The following is a 16,653-nucleotide window of genomic DNA, read 5'->3' on the forward strand; positions in this document are numbered from 1 at the left end:
TCAGCTACACAAATGTCAGAAGAGCAGCAGTAAAAGCACTTGGCCAAAATGGACAGAAAGGCCTCCCCTCAACTGGTATTTCATGTACAAAAAAGCTTTCCTGTTCTTCCCAGGATTGCCAGACCTTTACCCTTATTATTTTGGCATCCCATCGCTGAATCGCTATTTTACTTATCCTTCACTAATTTAATCATTCAGAGTCACATTTCTATTCAAGTTGATATTTTGTAAGAAATTCTGAATTACCAAAAGAGTTCCATATTTCCAAGATTTGCTCACTGAAAAAAAATTAATGAGATTCTGAAAGCCAAGTCCTGCTTTTAGCACACAGGCGTGCTGCAATATTAGCGAGGATATGATTTCTCACACTGTGGCCTTTTGATGAAACACCTTTGCAATACTAGTATGTCACCTTATCCCACAATTTCACACATCAGCTGCCATGGTATCTGCCTCAAGAGCCCCGTTTCACATTGCACTAATGAGTCAACACCTGTTAGAGTGGAGATATCCGAACCTCGTTAGCAAGTGCACCCTCTCAGGGGACAGGGGCACTGGGCATTGCCATACTCACCTCCAGCATGTCTGTGCTCAGCACCCTGGCCGCTGCAGTAATGAAGTCTCCTATCAGCATCGTAAAGCCAGGTAAGCCCAGGAAGAAAAACCAAGGTGGGCAGTGCTTTATAACGGTATTTAAGATATCCTGAAAGAGAAGTTACCCATTTGAGAAGAAATAAAAAAAAAAAAAAGCCACCAAAACCAAAAGGGACTGTTTGAGAAGATTTAACTTTGTGATTCACCAGTTCCACACTAATCAAGGTGATAATTCATAGGGCAACACAGCTCTAGGCACAACCGATTGTCATGTAGCAACCACTACTTTCCACTGCAGAGGCATTTAGATTTAGTAAGTTGGAAAAGCACATTTTGTATTTTGGTAATATTTGTACTCTTACACTCCTGTTAAAAAAAAAACCAAACAAAAAAAAAAACACCCACAACACCAAACATCCATGTCTCTTCGTGTCTAAGCATAACAGTTCTCCTGTTAAATAAGACTTCGGATTCAAAGTGTTCAAACTGTTAATCAATTTAAGATGAAGCATTACACCTCTCCAAATGAGGTATTTCCTAAAATCACATTACTCAAAATTCTGTAGCCGTAACAACATGAGATGACCCAAATGAATGCCGCCTTGGCCCTGAAGGAGCTCAAGGCTGTGTAACTGATGGTGGGAGGCTTACCACTGTTAGGCTGCTCCAGCACACACAGGATTTTTTTAGCTGTCTGAACTAGCTGAGAAATATGTCAGTGTCAAATGCAAGAAGTGATCATACACAGTATGGCAACACATAGAATAATCTATGCTAACAAGATTATTCTAAGTCCCTCTTCTTCTAAATAGCTAAGACAGCAAATATAGCTAAGCCCAAAAAGAACAGAGGGGGTTTTTTGTTTGTTTTTTAAGAGGTAGCACTATACGTGTAAGAACAGACCACCGCCAACTGCTCTGCTCTCATTAGTACCCTGTGACACAGAACACAGGCAAGGTAAGCGTTCCAACTTAATCCTTCCACATTTCAATTCTTCACAGTCTCTCCAAATCAGAGCAAAGTTCCTATATTTGAGTTAAGATTTCCTTCCCACAAGGTTTCAGCAGGTTTAAAATTAGACACCAAATCTATATAATCCTTACCTGCAACATTTGCTGAAGAATTAGATAAAGCTGTTGCTATATCGAGTAGAAAATTATTTTTCATCTCAATAAAGATTCAGAGAAAAGCTGCAGAGCAAACCCATTTTCAATGTCCACCTTTACTGGTTTTCTGATGTGTTAAAGAAGGCTTGAACTTAAATTTAGTCCCAGAACGTGTCTGTATGCTCAATTTCTTCATCAGAAACTAAAGTAATCAAGCACATTTTTCTCTATGTGAAAAAATGAAGGTATGCTGAAGATGAAGAAGCATATCTTCTACATGAAGATATGCTTTAACACCACTAGTATTTTTTCAAAGCACTGCCAAACACCTGGACAGAACCTGTTTAGTGTTCTGTTAGGTATTTAAAGCAGCAACATCCTATGAAATAGCTGTGTGATACATTTTAAATAAATAATATTAGTTTTTAACATAGTAGCAGATAATGCTTTCACTTTCCTGAATAAGCTAAAATGCCACTCAAGTTAATGTTTAAACTAGTTTTAATCACTTCCTTTGATACATTTTAAAGTCAATATCAGTGAATGCAAACATTCAAAAAGAGAGCAGATGGATGCAGCAGCTCATAAAGTGAGCGGTAAACTCACACTCCAAGCAGAACAAAAGACCCACCTTTTTATAATTAAGGGTCTGATTAATGCACCGGGCTCCTCACAACACAACACACCTGTAATTACGAACAGAGCCAGGTACTGTGATGTGTTTGGTCTCTGAATAATTGGGCATCGAACTATAGAGCAGCAGATGGGAGTACGCTTCTGTTGACATATGCCACAATAAAAGCACCCATGCTAACCTGGCCTGAAAGGTAACAGAACATCGGAAGTACAAAGACCTGCTACAAACAACTGCGTTAACTCCTGTCCTCACTCCATCAATCCCATCTGTTAAATACCACTGTAACGATCAGCCGGCTTCATCAGCTCTTAACTATGGTCATTGCATAGAACACTTAGAAAACGAGGATAAAAACCTAATTCCAAGACTGTCACTTTAAAGTTTAAACCTGTGAGCACAACATAATTCATGCAAATTTAACAAATGCCATGACAACACACACATTCCAAAATCGTAAGAATGTGGTTACGTGGATTGACTTGCTGTTTATGAGATGTTTACTACCAAACTATGTTTACTACTCAAAAAAAATATTATTATTTTTCATAGTAAGAAACCTTTGAACAAATTATTTTGCAAAGCTAATGAAAATCTTCAATTTCTCTTTTTTGTTATGTAGCTTCATACTGATGAATTCACAGCACAGATCATATGCTGCAGTGATACAGCACACACATAACTTTTAACAAAGTTAACAGTGTACAGATGCATAAAAGCTCAGGCTAAAACACGTTCAGCCTAGCTTTCCATTAGTTTCCACTGACATTTTAATATAAATTTGCATCAGCTTTAGTGACTTCCTTTACATTAATACGAGGCAGAGTATGTCATGACTATTTATATTGTTGTTCTACTTGAGCTTACTCCAAACAGAATGGACAGGAAAGAAACCATGCCCCAGGAAGGCCCTTACAGGTAAAATTTGACAGTTTTTCTCCCATTTCCCAATTAGCACATTTTACACACAACCCAGCTAACAATAAAAGCATGATTTCACACAGTAATTCAGTAGCATTGCAAGCTTATCAGAAGATTCGGGCTTATGAGAAAGCAACCGAGTGAGAACATATGTCCTATCAGTGATATTGCAAAAATCAGGTAACTCAAACAGAGGCAAGTTGTTTCCTTCCCTTCAAAGCACTGTTCTATAAATGTAAACCCTGTTCAGCAGCTTACAGCCTAGTAAATGAATCACTTTAATTGAATGCTATGTACACAGTAACTGGAAAAACACAAGCCATAAGAAAAGCATATGGTAATGGCAATAGAAATTGGTTTACTCATTCTTTACAGTGTTGTTTCTTCTTTCATAATTGACCTTTAGAACGATAAATGTGTAAAATAATTTTAGTTTATTATGGCTCCAAATCTTTCAGCAATTACACAAAATGAAAATTTAAAAAGGAAGTATTCATTCTGGAAGCATTTCCATTGTTTACATAATTGCACAGCTATAATTTAGTGTTCATGTTGTTAAAGAAAAGTGAAGAAAAAAAAGGACCATTATGGACAATTTCAATTCAAAATGATGCTCTGTAGTGTTAAAAATGGGGAGGAGGGGAGAGAAGGCAGCAATCACATGCATGTCCTTCTCAAATTCATTAACCCTATAAATGGCACAATATTTCAGTATAGGTTAATCTAGTTATCCAAATAATAAGGTCATAAACATCCACTAAAAAAAAAAAATTTTACACAAGTTCACAGAAAGGTCAATTACAAAAATATTCTTCACCTAATTTTTGTTCAAGCTTTTGCAGATTACAGGTGTAACCAAATAGCCTGCCATCTGCCTTCATCACATTTCCAATTGTCCCTCAACAGGAACAACATGGATTTTTCACTTAAAGTTCACTCTGTTCTTCACTGACAGAGACACCTCATTAGGGGCTGAAATTTACAGCACAAGAAAGATTATTAATTTACACAAGACTTAAGTGGTAAATCCTTCATTTTCCTTCTTTATTTCAAAGGAACAAACGTTTCCATTTACTTAGTCCAAATTTTCCTAGCTATCACGACATTTTAGGTAAAGGATTTTTATTTGTTATTTAATTATTTAATTTGTCAACAATTGAGTTCCAATAAAAAATTATGAAGTATTTGGACACCCTCAGAAAGCACAGGATTAGATTGTCAGAAAAACCCATTTCAATCTGTCATTTAAATCTAACTTCCACAGAAGTTAGATTTGCTACAATTATCTTGTGACCAGACTGCAACAGGAAGAGAGATTAAAAACCAGAATACCATTGCATTTGTAAGACATGCGTAAGGTTACCCACAAGTGCTAAAGGTGACAGATTAGTGCATAAGTCACCTGTTGGTGATTGTTCCTTCACCTCTAAACTACCTTAGAAAATGCTCTCTTTTGCAGTCATATTAATAACAAAAACCCTACCCCAAAGCCTTTGTGCTGACAGAGGAGCTCAGATGCCCTATTAACAGGAATCAGACAAACGTCTGAAGAGAACACAATTTTTAAAGTTTCTCCCCTTTTAGAGTATGTCTGACATTTTCACAGCCTAAGAAACCATTGATATTAAGGATACACTTCAAATTGGGAGAAGTATTTTAAGTTCACACACACGGAGAGGGCAATATCTAAATACTCATTTGCTACAGGTACAGGGTTACAGGTAGCATGAACATAGTTACTAGTCCATGGCATTGCTTGAAATGTTGAGACTACTTTGTGTCACCATACAGATTTCTCCCAAATGCCTCTGGCAGGACCGCTCTGAAGTCTCCAGTTTTAAGAAACCCAGGTGACAGTGCTGAAGCGCTGTAGTGTGCCTGTAGAGCACAAGGTTAACCATGTTAGAGGGAAGGTGGTTTTAAGGAAGGGAACATGAGCACACCTCTGAGAGGACAGGCAAAGCAGCTCCCTGCTGGGCACAGGAGGATGGCAGGTCCTCCATGTTTGGTGGCAATTAGCAGCACTGAACACTTTTCACTGTCACCTGCGTGCTGTATCAGTTTTCAAGATGGAGGAACAAATGCAGAGCATAAGGGATTGTTTTGCACATTTTTATTAGAACATCCCAAAAAAAGGCAAATACGTTAAACCTTGATTTGCTTAAAATAGTCACTGTCATGTAGCCTTGTTTAAAAGATGAAGAAAGCAAGTTGAAGTAAAACCATGTCTGAAGCAGAGAAGCACATGAAAAACGAAGGATCCCAAAGACGCAGCCCAGTTGAAATAGATGGAAAGGGGAAGTCAATTGCAGGGCTCAAGACAAGGGGTGATGAAATAGCATTGCATTGCAGGGACATGTTAACAAAGAAGCTTACTTCAGGAGATCCCAAAGCTACAATGATGATGGGAGAGGTGGAAGAGAAGATATAAGCAAAATGGAAGGAAGAGAGAAGTTGCCTCTATTTCAAAAACTCTATTTCTATTCTGGACGGAGTTCAGAAAATGCCTACAAAGCACCTTACAAGCAGCACATGCCCCACCAAGATACTGCTGAGAATACAGAAAAGACATACAGAACACTGACTCAGAAACAGAAATTTGGGTGGGATGGAAGCAATTTAGAAAAAGCAGAACTTTTGGGGGTTTTGTGTGGGGTTTTTTTTTTAGAGAGAAACAAAACTACCAAAATTGTTCCAGAATGCAGAGCTCCTACAATGGGCATTACCTGGTTCTCCCTTTCTTCCATTCAATCCTAGCAGCTATTTTTCCCCAGTGCTGCCAACTTATCCTACTATAGGTGAGCAGTGGGGTATACAAGTTTTCCTGTGAGAGCTTGGCATTTTAACTTCTGTCCTCCTGGAAACCTGCTGGCTGTCAACACTTTTCCTAAGCACTCATAAAGCACATTATGGGGGCACAGGCAAATTTTCTACAGAAAGTGACCTGAATGGGAGATTAAAAAAGAGGGAGAAAAACCATGGTAGCCATTGGAAGAAAGTCACAAGAAAAATATGGGAATCTAACCTTAATAGACTATATTATGATTATTTTCTTTTGAATGGCAGTCTAGAAAGAAATCTAAAATGTGTTACAGTTTCTGAAACACTGTACGACTAATGGTCCTCATGTGCAACATTATCAAGCAGAAATCGAGGCAAGTAGCACTTATTCCACACCATTCAAAAGGAAAGCCGCTCATTTATTGTACCTGTAGAAGACAGTGCTCTACCCAGCTAATACATGTGCCAGTGAACAGCACTAACGGCTGAGAAGTCTAGAAGGCTCCTCACCGTTGAATAAGAACACAATGATATAGAAGCTCACAAGTATTTTTTCTTTTGTAAAACTTCAGTGTTTTAAAAAAGAAAAGATCAGTGTTGCTACTGCAGAAGCCATATTAATTACCTATTTGTATTAACTCCACTAAAAAATGCTTCATACCATAAATCAGCCATCTCATACAAAGACCCATAACCACTGTTTCTACATAAGCTTAACACATAACAATTGGTGTAGCTTCCTTTCCATAGTTAACAACAGTATATTTTAAACAAATTAAAAGGCTTATAGACAAGCATAATATACATTAGTATATCACCATCTTTACTGATAAGAGTATTTCATCTAAGTCACCCTTTTACTGCTAAAAGGAATCAAGCTAAAAACATAGCTGTTAACTTCTCCGTCTGCAGCTGGGCTGTGTCCTGTGGGCAGTCCAGTCTGCATGTGCTGAAATTTAATCACCAAGGACATCTGTCAACTCATTTGGACTTGGGTGGGTTTTTTTCTTCCATATTTAACATTTGTTCTGCCCTTAACATCACTAAACTAAAAGCCATCAGCACAGTCTCTTTCCTCATCTACTAGCTGTCCTTCCCACAGAGGATTTCTGAAATCTGTACTTTTTATATTCCTTAGTATCTTCTTTTATATATTAGATGTATGTATACATATGTGTGTGTGTATAAATATACGTAAAAGCACTCTATTCCAAAGATACTCTGGCAAGCCAGTATAATTTCACTTTTATTAAACTTGTTTGTTAAAACTAATTCCAAATGTCAGGAATATAACTGACCTGTTAGTTCACTTTTCGATAACCTCTGACTACTGGGCAAAACCTTGATGGCACGTGTTGACATTAGATTACACCAAGCACATTAGCTGATGCCAAAGCCCTGGTAGTAGGGTAAGACTTTCTAGAAGAATGACACTACACAGCTAGGGGTTTTAGGAGAAAAACACCCGTAATATATAAGGACTGTTGAAGTACCAAAAGTACCAGAATTGAGGAATCAGAATTGTCTCAATAGTTGCTTTTCTGAGAAAGGGGTTGAATAGTGTTAGCAGTATTTTGGAATCATGTTTTGGTACTTTTGTCCTTCAGCAAAACCAAGGAAGCTATGAAGCAAGGAGATGTTTATAGACTTTTTAAAGTTCATGAAGCAAAAATTACTGCTACAGTAAGCAACTAGCAGAAATAATAAAATACACTTCCTTTTCTGGTTCAGTTATTTGTAAAATTTGTGCGTTGCAGTATTAGACTTTGATTTAATTTGAAAAGCTATACTTATCATCCAGATCAAAAGATGTGTATAGTTGTGACCACTGAAATAGAGGTTTTTCAACCACCAGTCTCACCTAGCAGCGTAAAGCAGCTACGACTGCCCAAACTGCAACAGGCTACCCTGTGGCATATCCTAAAAATCACCCCTCAAGAGCATTTAATGGTTTTCAATGTTCTAGACAAGGATCTGGAGCAATCGTAGGTGAACTACCTCCACTAACCCACAACATGGCAGTGAACGTCCAAATTCACTTTCTTTTACACTGGAGGTCAGGGAGGGAAGGTGGTCAGCCTCAGGGAACTTCATTCATAAAAAACTGTAGGGTAAAAGTCCAGGCTCACTACAGCACCAGAAAAATGCCCACTGACTTGAGCATTACAGGGGGAGAATCATCATCCCGCAGATGGTCACTTGCCCCCTGACCTCAGGCCCCTTCGCAAGCTGGAAGTAATTACAACGCCAGACTGCGACTTACTCTGCACTGCTGTTTATGCAATGACTTCTCCCACCTGAAAAGGTGATGCAATTGTTGCGGAGAATTGTTCACTTCTTCATACAGAGATGTTTGTTGTTAGACACTTCCACATGGACAAATTAGATGCAGCTCATTACCTTGCTATCTCCTTTCTCATCTGCTAATTGCTGCATCTTGAACTCAGAGTGCCATGGGAGCTTTCTATAAAATATACCCTTACATTGCTCTTTTATATATCCCATGAGACAAATCTGCAAAGTTAGGTTACACTTGCTGGGAATAATATTGTATTAATTGATAATCATATTCAAAAATATATTATTTTGTTTTTCTATTGACACCAAAACCTACAAAATACAGCAGAAACTTTGTATACTCATACCCTTAAAGGAGGAGTGGAAAGAGAAATATATTTCACAAATAAACATTTCTGATGCTAATTGAAATAATCATCACATTCAGGTCAAAGAGGTTTCTGACTGTAATTTTTAAAAATTACATAGCCACCTAAAAAGCTCTTCTGAAGTAACCAATGTGATTTCCTTGAGCTGGTCTACCTTTCTGTTGCATTCCCCCATAAATTTTGAAGTTCTAGTCATACATACAGAAGAAAAATTCCTCCATAAGAACCTCCCCCCCATTTCTCCTGTTAATGTTCCTTAAGAGTGGGAAATTTATGCTTGTGCTTAGCAAACAAAAACAAACTGTACTAAAAAGATCTGCACCAAAGTTTATTTTGATACACAGTAACTTGAATCCTAGAAACCATGCTTTGGTGGGGACAGATTCTGCAGAGTGCTGAAGAACAAGGATCCATGTTCCAATGATCCTTGCGCTCCACAATATCACACCATCTTTTATAAGAGGTTTATCAGGTAACAGCATATACCAAAAATCACTGAGAAGTACAAAAATCACAAAATCAGCACCAGTACTGTGTTGTGGTCATTGTACATCATCCTGTTTTTCACAGGAAGCTGCAAGACCCTATGACGGCAAAGTGCTTTGCAATGCACACATTACGCTTTGCTGTTTGCATTTATCAGAGGAGGTACTTCTACCTCATACTACGTGTTCCTGCATTTGTAGTTCCAGCAGATGTCACCCTCAATGTCCAAATTGTCTGACTAGTTTCACCACCCATCATCAAGTATCACCTCGACGCTAATCATACTGAAAATAAAGAAACAGATATAAGGATCATGCCCCATATCAACACGTTACATGAGAATCCAAGCTAGAAAGCACCGTAAGTTAACACCTCAAGCAGTTTCATAGCTAAGGAAAGCAGGGAAAACTTGTGGTCAAGTCTGCCACCAAGAGGCAAAAAAACCCCAAAACCGAGCAAGGCAAGGAAGAACAAAAAAGCAGCAGCATGCTAAGTATCTGGGAAACCCTGGAACAATGTGCAACGTGGGGTCTTGCCTTCAATACTCCGTCTTCACTTCACCACCACCTTCAGCTTCTGGACTGTAACTTTGCACAAGGACTGAAATCCAACGCGCCCAGCAGCAAGAAGCTTAAAAATCTGCAGAACTGTTACTAACACAAAACCGCAACAAGCAGGCTAAAAGACAGCTCAAAACCAACCAACATTACATTTCAAAAATCTGCCAGTTCCTATATAGAAACTGGTTCTCCAGGAAGTGGTCAGATTTCAAAAAAAAAGAGCACCCTTTAGCTTAGAAAAAAGGAACTGTCAACAGCTGAACACCTCTGAAAGTCTGGCCATTTCATGGAAATGTGTAGATGAAAACAACTTAAGTCTTAAAACTACTAGTATTTGCTGTCCCTGTGGTTCTGTGTTAGCAGTGGCTGCAATATTGACTTAAGGGTCTTTGTTTTTTCAAATATAAAAATGAGTATTTTCTTTAAAATGTGGTCTACATCAGGCTTTAAAACACAAGAAATTAAGTGAGTATTTAATGTGGTGTGGTATTTAAAATTCAGGGGTCTGGTCAGAGTGGGTGTTGTCACAGTCTTTTTTTTTGTAGGGGAATTAAGTTACTCTGTACACTAACAACTAGTGTTAAACTGAAATCTGAATGGCATTAGTGACATGAAAGAGTAACATACTCTTCATTACTCCCAGGTAACAACTGAGAGCAGCAAAAAGGGGAGTTCCTACTTCACTATTCTTTTTCCCCATTTGTGCTTTATGAATAGCAGATGCTTATGTTTTTTTCTAAGTTTCAACAGCAGTCAGGATTTTCAGGTTTGTCCAGAAGAAAATTCTTTCCTTTCTATTCCTCCCCTCCCCCACCGCCCGCCTTATTTTTTTTTTTTTTTTTTAAATAAAGACAAATGCTCTGACTTTTAAGGAGGAAAACTGAGATTCAGAGGGCAAGAGTCTCATAACAATCCATTATGTCTTTCTTTCATCTCAGAAATACCCAAACCCATGCAAGACACTTGCTGCTGGCCTACTAAAGGCACCACAACAAACTCTGAAGCCTCAGCAGTGAACTCTGCGGGATTTACGAAGGGCTCTGCATGCCCTCTGCCGGCATCCCAGCACAGCTCCAGCCATCGCCGTTATTAGGCTATCTCTTTTAAGGAAGAAAACTCACGCCTACAGCTACAAAAAAACAAGGAAACTGTTTTAGATATTCTCTATTTTGTCTGAAGAGTATTTCTTATAGTTTTTATGAGTATTTAGCTGTTTCCGTGGACCAATAATTTTGTTACATCTTGACAGATTGTCTCTTTGTCATCTCCCACTGAATACTTTATTGATTAGGCCAACGCAGGACACGGGGACCTAGAAACAACATTTATCCACAGAAACAGAATGTTTTGGCAGCACCCCTCAGTTAAAGTGATAAGATAACCTTCTGTCTCCATTCTCCCTTCAGTCCCCTTTGCACCAGTTAAAAAGAGCTAGTGTGACAGTTCTAAACATCCCTGAAGGACTAACTTTGAAGGGGAAAAGTCTGGAGATGACATTAATTCTCATTTTTGAGGAAACACTTTCAAGCGATGGCACAGGGCATTCAAAGGGCATGATAACAGCAGACACTGCTCAAACCAACAAAGCTCTTTGCAGCCCCTCCTTTGCCCGAGATCCTATCTAGCATTTTATCTCATGATAGAAGGTAAAAACGTTTGTAACATGAGCTGGGAGTAACTACCATCTCCCCGAAGCTGTAAATAACCCGAACAACAGACTAAGTCCAGTGGCTGCTTCGGGAGCACTGACTTCACAGCATCACCGCTCATATAGGAATGTAGTAGGGCCATTGGACACACGAGGCTCCCGCTTTGGTAGAACCAAAGTTTAAACATACTGGTCAAACACACGGTGTAACTCAAGACTTAGTATCACCTGACTGAACATTTGTAATGTGACCAGCTTGATCCAGCTACTAACTGTGCAATGCAGATGGACAGAAACTGCTCACTGAGATTATTCCTCAGAAAAGTCAGGAAAACGAGAAAGAAACATCAACATGTGTCTGTGATGCAGTCATAACAATAAGTCACAAATAAATAGTTATTTAAAAATTTGTAACTGGGAGAGCAATGGGAAAGTTAAGACCACAATCGGAAAAAAAGTACAGACCAGGCTACAAAGGGTAATTTCATGCAACAATTGTTGCAAAGCATTGCTTCCCTTCTGCTTCAGAACTTCAAAAATGATAATCCAGACATTTCCATCAGCACACAGTAATAAAACTTTTTTATCAAGTAAGCCTTGTACCTGGTCTTCACTTGTTAAGCCAAGGTGCATCACAAAATAAAAATGAACCAGGAAATCAGAATTTGGCAGAACATCTTGACGCCTAGTCATCATAGCACAGATCAGCCTGTATGCCTGAAGTTTGCCTTCCTTATATTCATTTGGCAGGGTTGTTGCCTGAAAAAGAGCAAAACCTTTGTATTATTACTTTTTTTTTTTTCTAGCAGCCAGCTAACACAAAACTGTATCTTCAGCAGATTTTCCATAAAGCAAATCAGTGTATTTAATAAAATAGATTCAAGTCCAAACAGCCTTTGGAGGTATTCACCTTCTCAGCAGTGACTGTAAATATTAAAAATAACACAACTAAACATACACAAATTCAGTACTAACGTAGAAGAAACTGCTAATGTGTGAAAATTTTAGAAATAACTTACCTTGAACAACCATGATGCGAATATTCTGAGAGGAGGAATTAAGACAGGAGGAGAGGGAGTAGACTGATTGTCCACACTGATAGCAAGGTTGTCCCTTATCTAATGTTTTTTAAAAGAAAAGAGTTAATAAAACTGATAACTTTATTAATGCTCTTTATTAATAATTTTTCATTTTATTTTATTTACTTTAAGGCATTACACTGTGCAATACAGAGTTCCTACTTAAAACTACCAGGAAAGAGTGTTCTATACTGTGCTTCCCCATGGCCTAAGCAAATATTACCATTTTAGGTCATAACACGTGTTTTCACATTGAATACTAACACTTGCAGTATTCTATGCCTCTATTTTCTGTGCTACTGTTTCCTCACCCCATTTAACTAATCTGGATTACCTTGTCATTGGACAGAAATGTTCTCTATGGGGTATACATACTAGAAATCAATCAAGATCAGCTTTCTTTATGACAGAACCCTCCAAATCTCATGCTTATGGTTCCAGATGCTAACACTAAATCAAATTTAATAATAATTTTTATAGCAAAAAGTTTTCATCATTAGAGGTAAGCATCATATACAATACCTTTGCAAGTTTATACCACAACTCATAGAGATACCCAAAAACTTTTGCATGGATTTTAGGTGACTGTATATTGTTCACATCTCCAAGAATTCCCAAGATCCTCCTCCATAAAACAGCTGCAGAATCAGGATGCCAACCGATAAGGCTTCCACCAGCAATTATACTGCAGTCATCAGCAAGGAATTCACTACTGTCTGTAAGTTTTAAAAAGTTCAATTTCCATGAATTAGAAATGCAGTGCAAGTATAGATTTGGTCAATAAAACAGGCACATTACTCCTTGTAATCGTCTTACACCTCAGAAGTATTCTCTCCCACCAAATCATCTCTCTTTTTCACTACTCGAGTTGGTACATGATTCAAAGAAAAAAAAAAGATATGGCAGAAAATGGAGGCTAAAGGGTCTTCCACATAGAGATGCCACAGCTGTAGATCAGGTTTATATCAGACAGACTGCCCCCATTCAAGGTTGGTTGGTTGGGTTTTTTTAGCAGGGAGGCAAATGCAGTTGAACGGAACATGTAGAGATTTATTCAATCAATAGCTAGTTTTTACAGATAATATTTCTGTTTTGAAAAGTCCTTTCTTTTAAGATCACACAGTATAAAATGACCTCAAAATGCAACTGAACAAAGGAACTAAAAAGTATGCACTCCTAGTGCGGAAGAATATACTCAGGCACTATCATTTATACAGAAGCCATTCCTCAGTTTGCATACTGCTATCTCAGAAGGAAAGCAGGATTTTGTGAAGACTGTCAAGATAATGGAATTAATATGCTTAAGCAGTAGAACAAAAATTCTGTATTGAAGTGCAAATTTTCCTGACAAAGAGATGTTACATTATCTTCTATCAGACCAGGGAGAGCTGCGTAACAGTCTGTCTGCAGGCAGAATCAGTCCTGGGGCACGCTGCACTGCTCAGCAGCCAGTGTTTTGAGGAAAGTTGCAGGAAACTTCTACACAGGCAGACGGAAATAATTTGCGTCCTCCCAGGACCCAAAGTAAGTTAGCAAAATAAAAGTGATTTTAGATGTTTTTATGTATGCTTGAATCTATTTTTTAAAAAAGCTTTTGGGATTTTTTTTTTCTTTTCACATTTTTTTTGGTGTTGTAGCATTATGAATTCCCGAAGTGTTAAAAGACATGTTATTTATTAAGCACATCAGAGTGATCCTCAACAGGATCTATTGTCAGAGAAATTGCACCTATGCTGTTCAGTGGTTCAGTATTGGGTTTGCCTTACACCATAGACGCTTCTAGAGCAAAACAAAGTGACTTGGGTGAGAACCAGAAATGCAGTAAGGGCATATTGGCTCTGTTGGACAACTACACATTTTTTTACCCCATTTTTCTTTTTCATCTACATTACCTTTCAGGTTATTTTATGTAATTCTTTCTCTTTGTGCACACAAAGGAGCAATGCCTGCAAGCAATGAATTTATCACATGTAATAATCCTTATCATGTACTGTATTACATGCTACCTTTTGGACAACAGTGGTCGTCTGAACTGTTGAACTAGGTGGGCTGGTTCATTAAAGTAGAGATCGTTCAAATAAAAAGTGAATATGAAAAAAATCTCCTTGAAACTATATATCTACTAGCAAAAACAGCCTATAAGATAGTTTCATATGTTACTGCATTAAATTACTGAAATAACATCTGACTCACATTATTAGATGGGGAAGTACCTTTACAAATTGCAAGGAATCAAAACATTTCAATAATCGTAAGTGTTGCATATGTTAAAGATACTACAAATAAATTGAAAAGGCAAAGGACTTTTACTTCCAAATTAACTCTTCCAAGAATGCCATTTATCACATCCTACTGGAGCACAGGCATTGTGTACTCCGAAGTATAAATAAGGAAGGTAACAGGATTAAGATGAGAGAAGTTTTGTGAATTAACCACTTATTTCCTATCAGTCAAAATATACTGTAAGGAATTTCCTTAGACCATTCTGCTATGAAATAAAACCTATTAACTTAAAATAGAAATTAAATTATTTTACTTGAACACTGGGGCAGGCTAAGAGCACAAGTGATCAGCTATCACAACTCGCTGGTTAGTAGTAACTGGACACTACAAACAACCCAGTAATTGTCAACTGTGCGATCATTTTCTCAATCACAATTTATTGGCACCTATGTCAGCTTCAATCTGATTATCCACATTCCTTAGACTCTGAGCAGTCAAAGTTCACTTTTGAATGAATATTATCAATGGAACTTGGTGATACTTGCCAAATGAAACATTTTTTAACAAACAAACTATAAGCTCCTTTTTGAGATAAAAATCTAAAACAGTAAATACATTTTCTAGACTACAGTACCTGTTAGATTTGCAGTATCTGAAGGACTAAGTTGAAGCCAGCGAGGAGCATCAGGATCCACACAAATATCTGCTGACGCATTAACTTCGTGGTCTTCTTCAGAAGCTTGCCAGGGGATGAGCGTGATCTCTACTTCATTATTATAGCCAATGGACGTGTCGCTGCTAACACTTTCACCTAAAGCAAGGGGATTAACAAAGATCACAAATCCTGTTTTTAAAGACTGCATTACAAAGCGTGATGAGTAAAGCATCTAATATATCTGTAATGACAAAATTACAACACCGATTTCAACTGCTACACTTAAAAATACTGTATTTCTTGTAACTCACTTTTTTCTCTCTCTCTATAACTTCCATGCGATTGCTGCAAGTCTGATTTCAAATCTAGTTCAGCTGTACTACTGCTTCTTCTTTGTACTAGTACCTTCAGAGAAAAAAAAATTCTCAGCTTATTACAGTTTTGAAAACTACATCATATTTTAGCAAATCTGAGATACACAGTTATTAGGAATTAATTACATACAAGTCAGTCAAGATATTTTCAGAAATACTTAGGCTACTCAAATATCTTTAAACATCTTAAGGAAACCACCAGGCTTTCAATTTCAGTCTTTATCTTCCCTTTCTTTAACTCAGATTTCATACCAACAAGCAGGGCTTTTTACTTACATTTTCCTACAAATCTGAAATCATTCAATACTTTCAAAAGCATCAAAAAATCTCTCAGGAAGAAAGTTGTCATCTTTTATGTCAGGGCATTATTCTGTTGCAAAACAACCTAGGCAAGGCATCCGATCTTTTGTTTGTTTACCTCCTCCTTCGCCAAACAGATTTCTAGGCTATTTGCTGAAAACCCTTCAGATAATTTTCTGCTTCCAGATGATACTGCCCTGTCCCTGAGCATAAAACTGTTGTTCCTTCCGTCTGACAGATCACCTTCAAATTCACATTTCTTGCAACTCCATGTCATCTACAAAAGCAAAACTTTGGCCAGAAAAATAGAGTATCATGTTTTCTGCTGCAAATAGGCAATAAAAAGCTCCAAGGCCTTACCCCTAGGAGCATACTTTATCTAGCTGCTGAAGGAATCTCTACCCTAAAATTCCTAAATTCAGCTAACATTTCTGAAATTCCATTCTGAAATTTGCAGTTATTAGTATTTTTAAATAAATTCCTTGAAGCAACCTCTGATCCACTGACCAGACATTAACCCGCTTATTCTTTCTGCATAAATCTGAGAAAACAATTATTGCCACCAAAGAGACAAGTGGCTTGTAGAAATCATATTATGTAACATTATAGGCAGGGTTTCTTAAATT

General features: G+C 37.7%; 1 protein-coding gene across 4 annotated transcripts in view; it reads right to left on the reverse strand.

Annotated features, from left to right (window-relative positions):
* The window catches only part of RALGAPA2 (Ral GTPase activating protein catalytic subunit alpha 2), a 136,206-nt gene that overhangs the window by 74,301 nt on the left and 45,252 nt on the right, over window positions 1-16,653 (reverse strand). For all 4 annotated transcript variants that reach the window (XM_055816543.1, XM_055816544.1, XM_055816546.1 and 1 more), the window contains 6 exons: window positions 15,665-15,758; window positions 15,333-15,509; window positions 12,998-13,191; window positions 12,416-12,514; window positions 12,000-12,155; window positions 575-703 (listed from right to left, as the gene is read on the reverse strand). In XM_055816543.1, the coding sequence (XP_055672518.1) occupies window positions 575-703; window positions 12,000-12,155; window positions 12,416-12,514; window positions 12,998-13,191; window positions 15,333-15,509; window positions 15,665-15,758 (849 nt within the window). The remainder of the gene's footprint in view (window positions 1-574; window positions 704-11,999; window positions 12,156-12,415; window positions 12,515-12,997; window positions 13,192-15,332; window positions 15,510-15,664; window positions 15,759-16,653) is intronic.

Source organism: Falco peregrinus, chromosome 11 (assembly GCF_023634155.1).
Source record: "Falco peregrinus isolate bFalPer1 chromosome 11, bFalPer1.pri, whole genome shotgun sequence".
Taxonomy (NCBI): domain Eukaryota; kingdom Metazoa; phylum Chordata; class Aves; order Falconiformes; family Falconidae; genus Falco; species Falco peregrinus.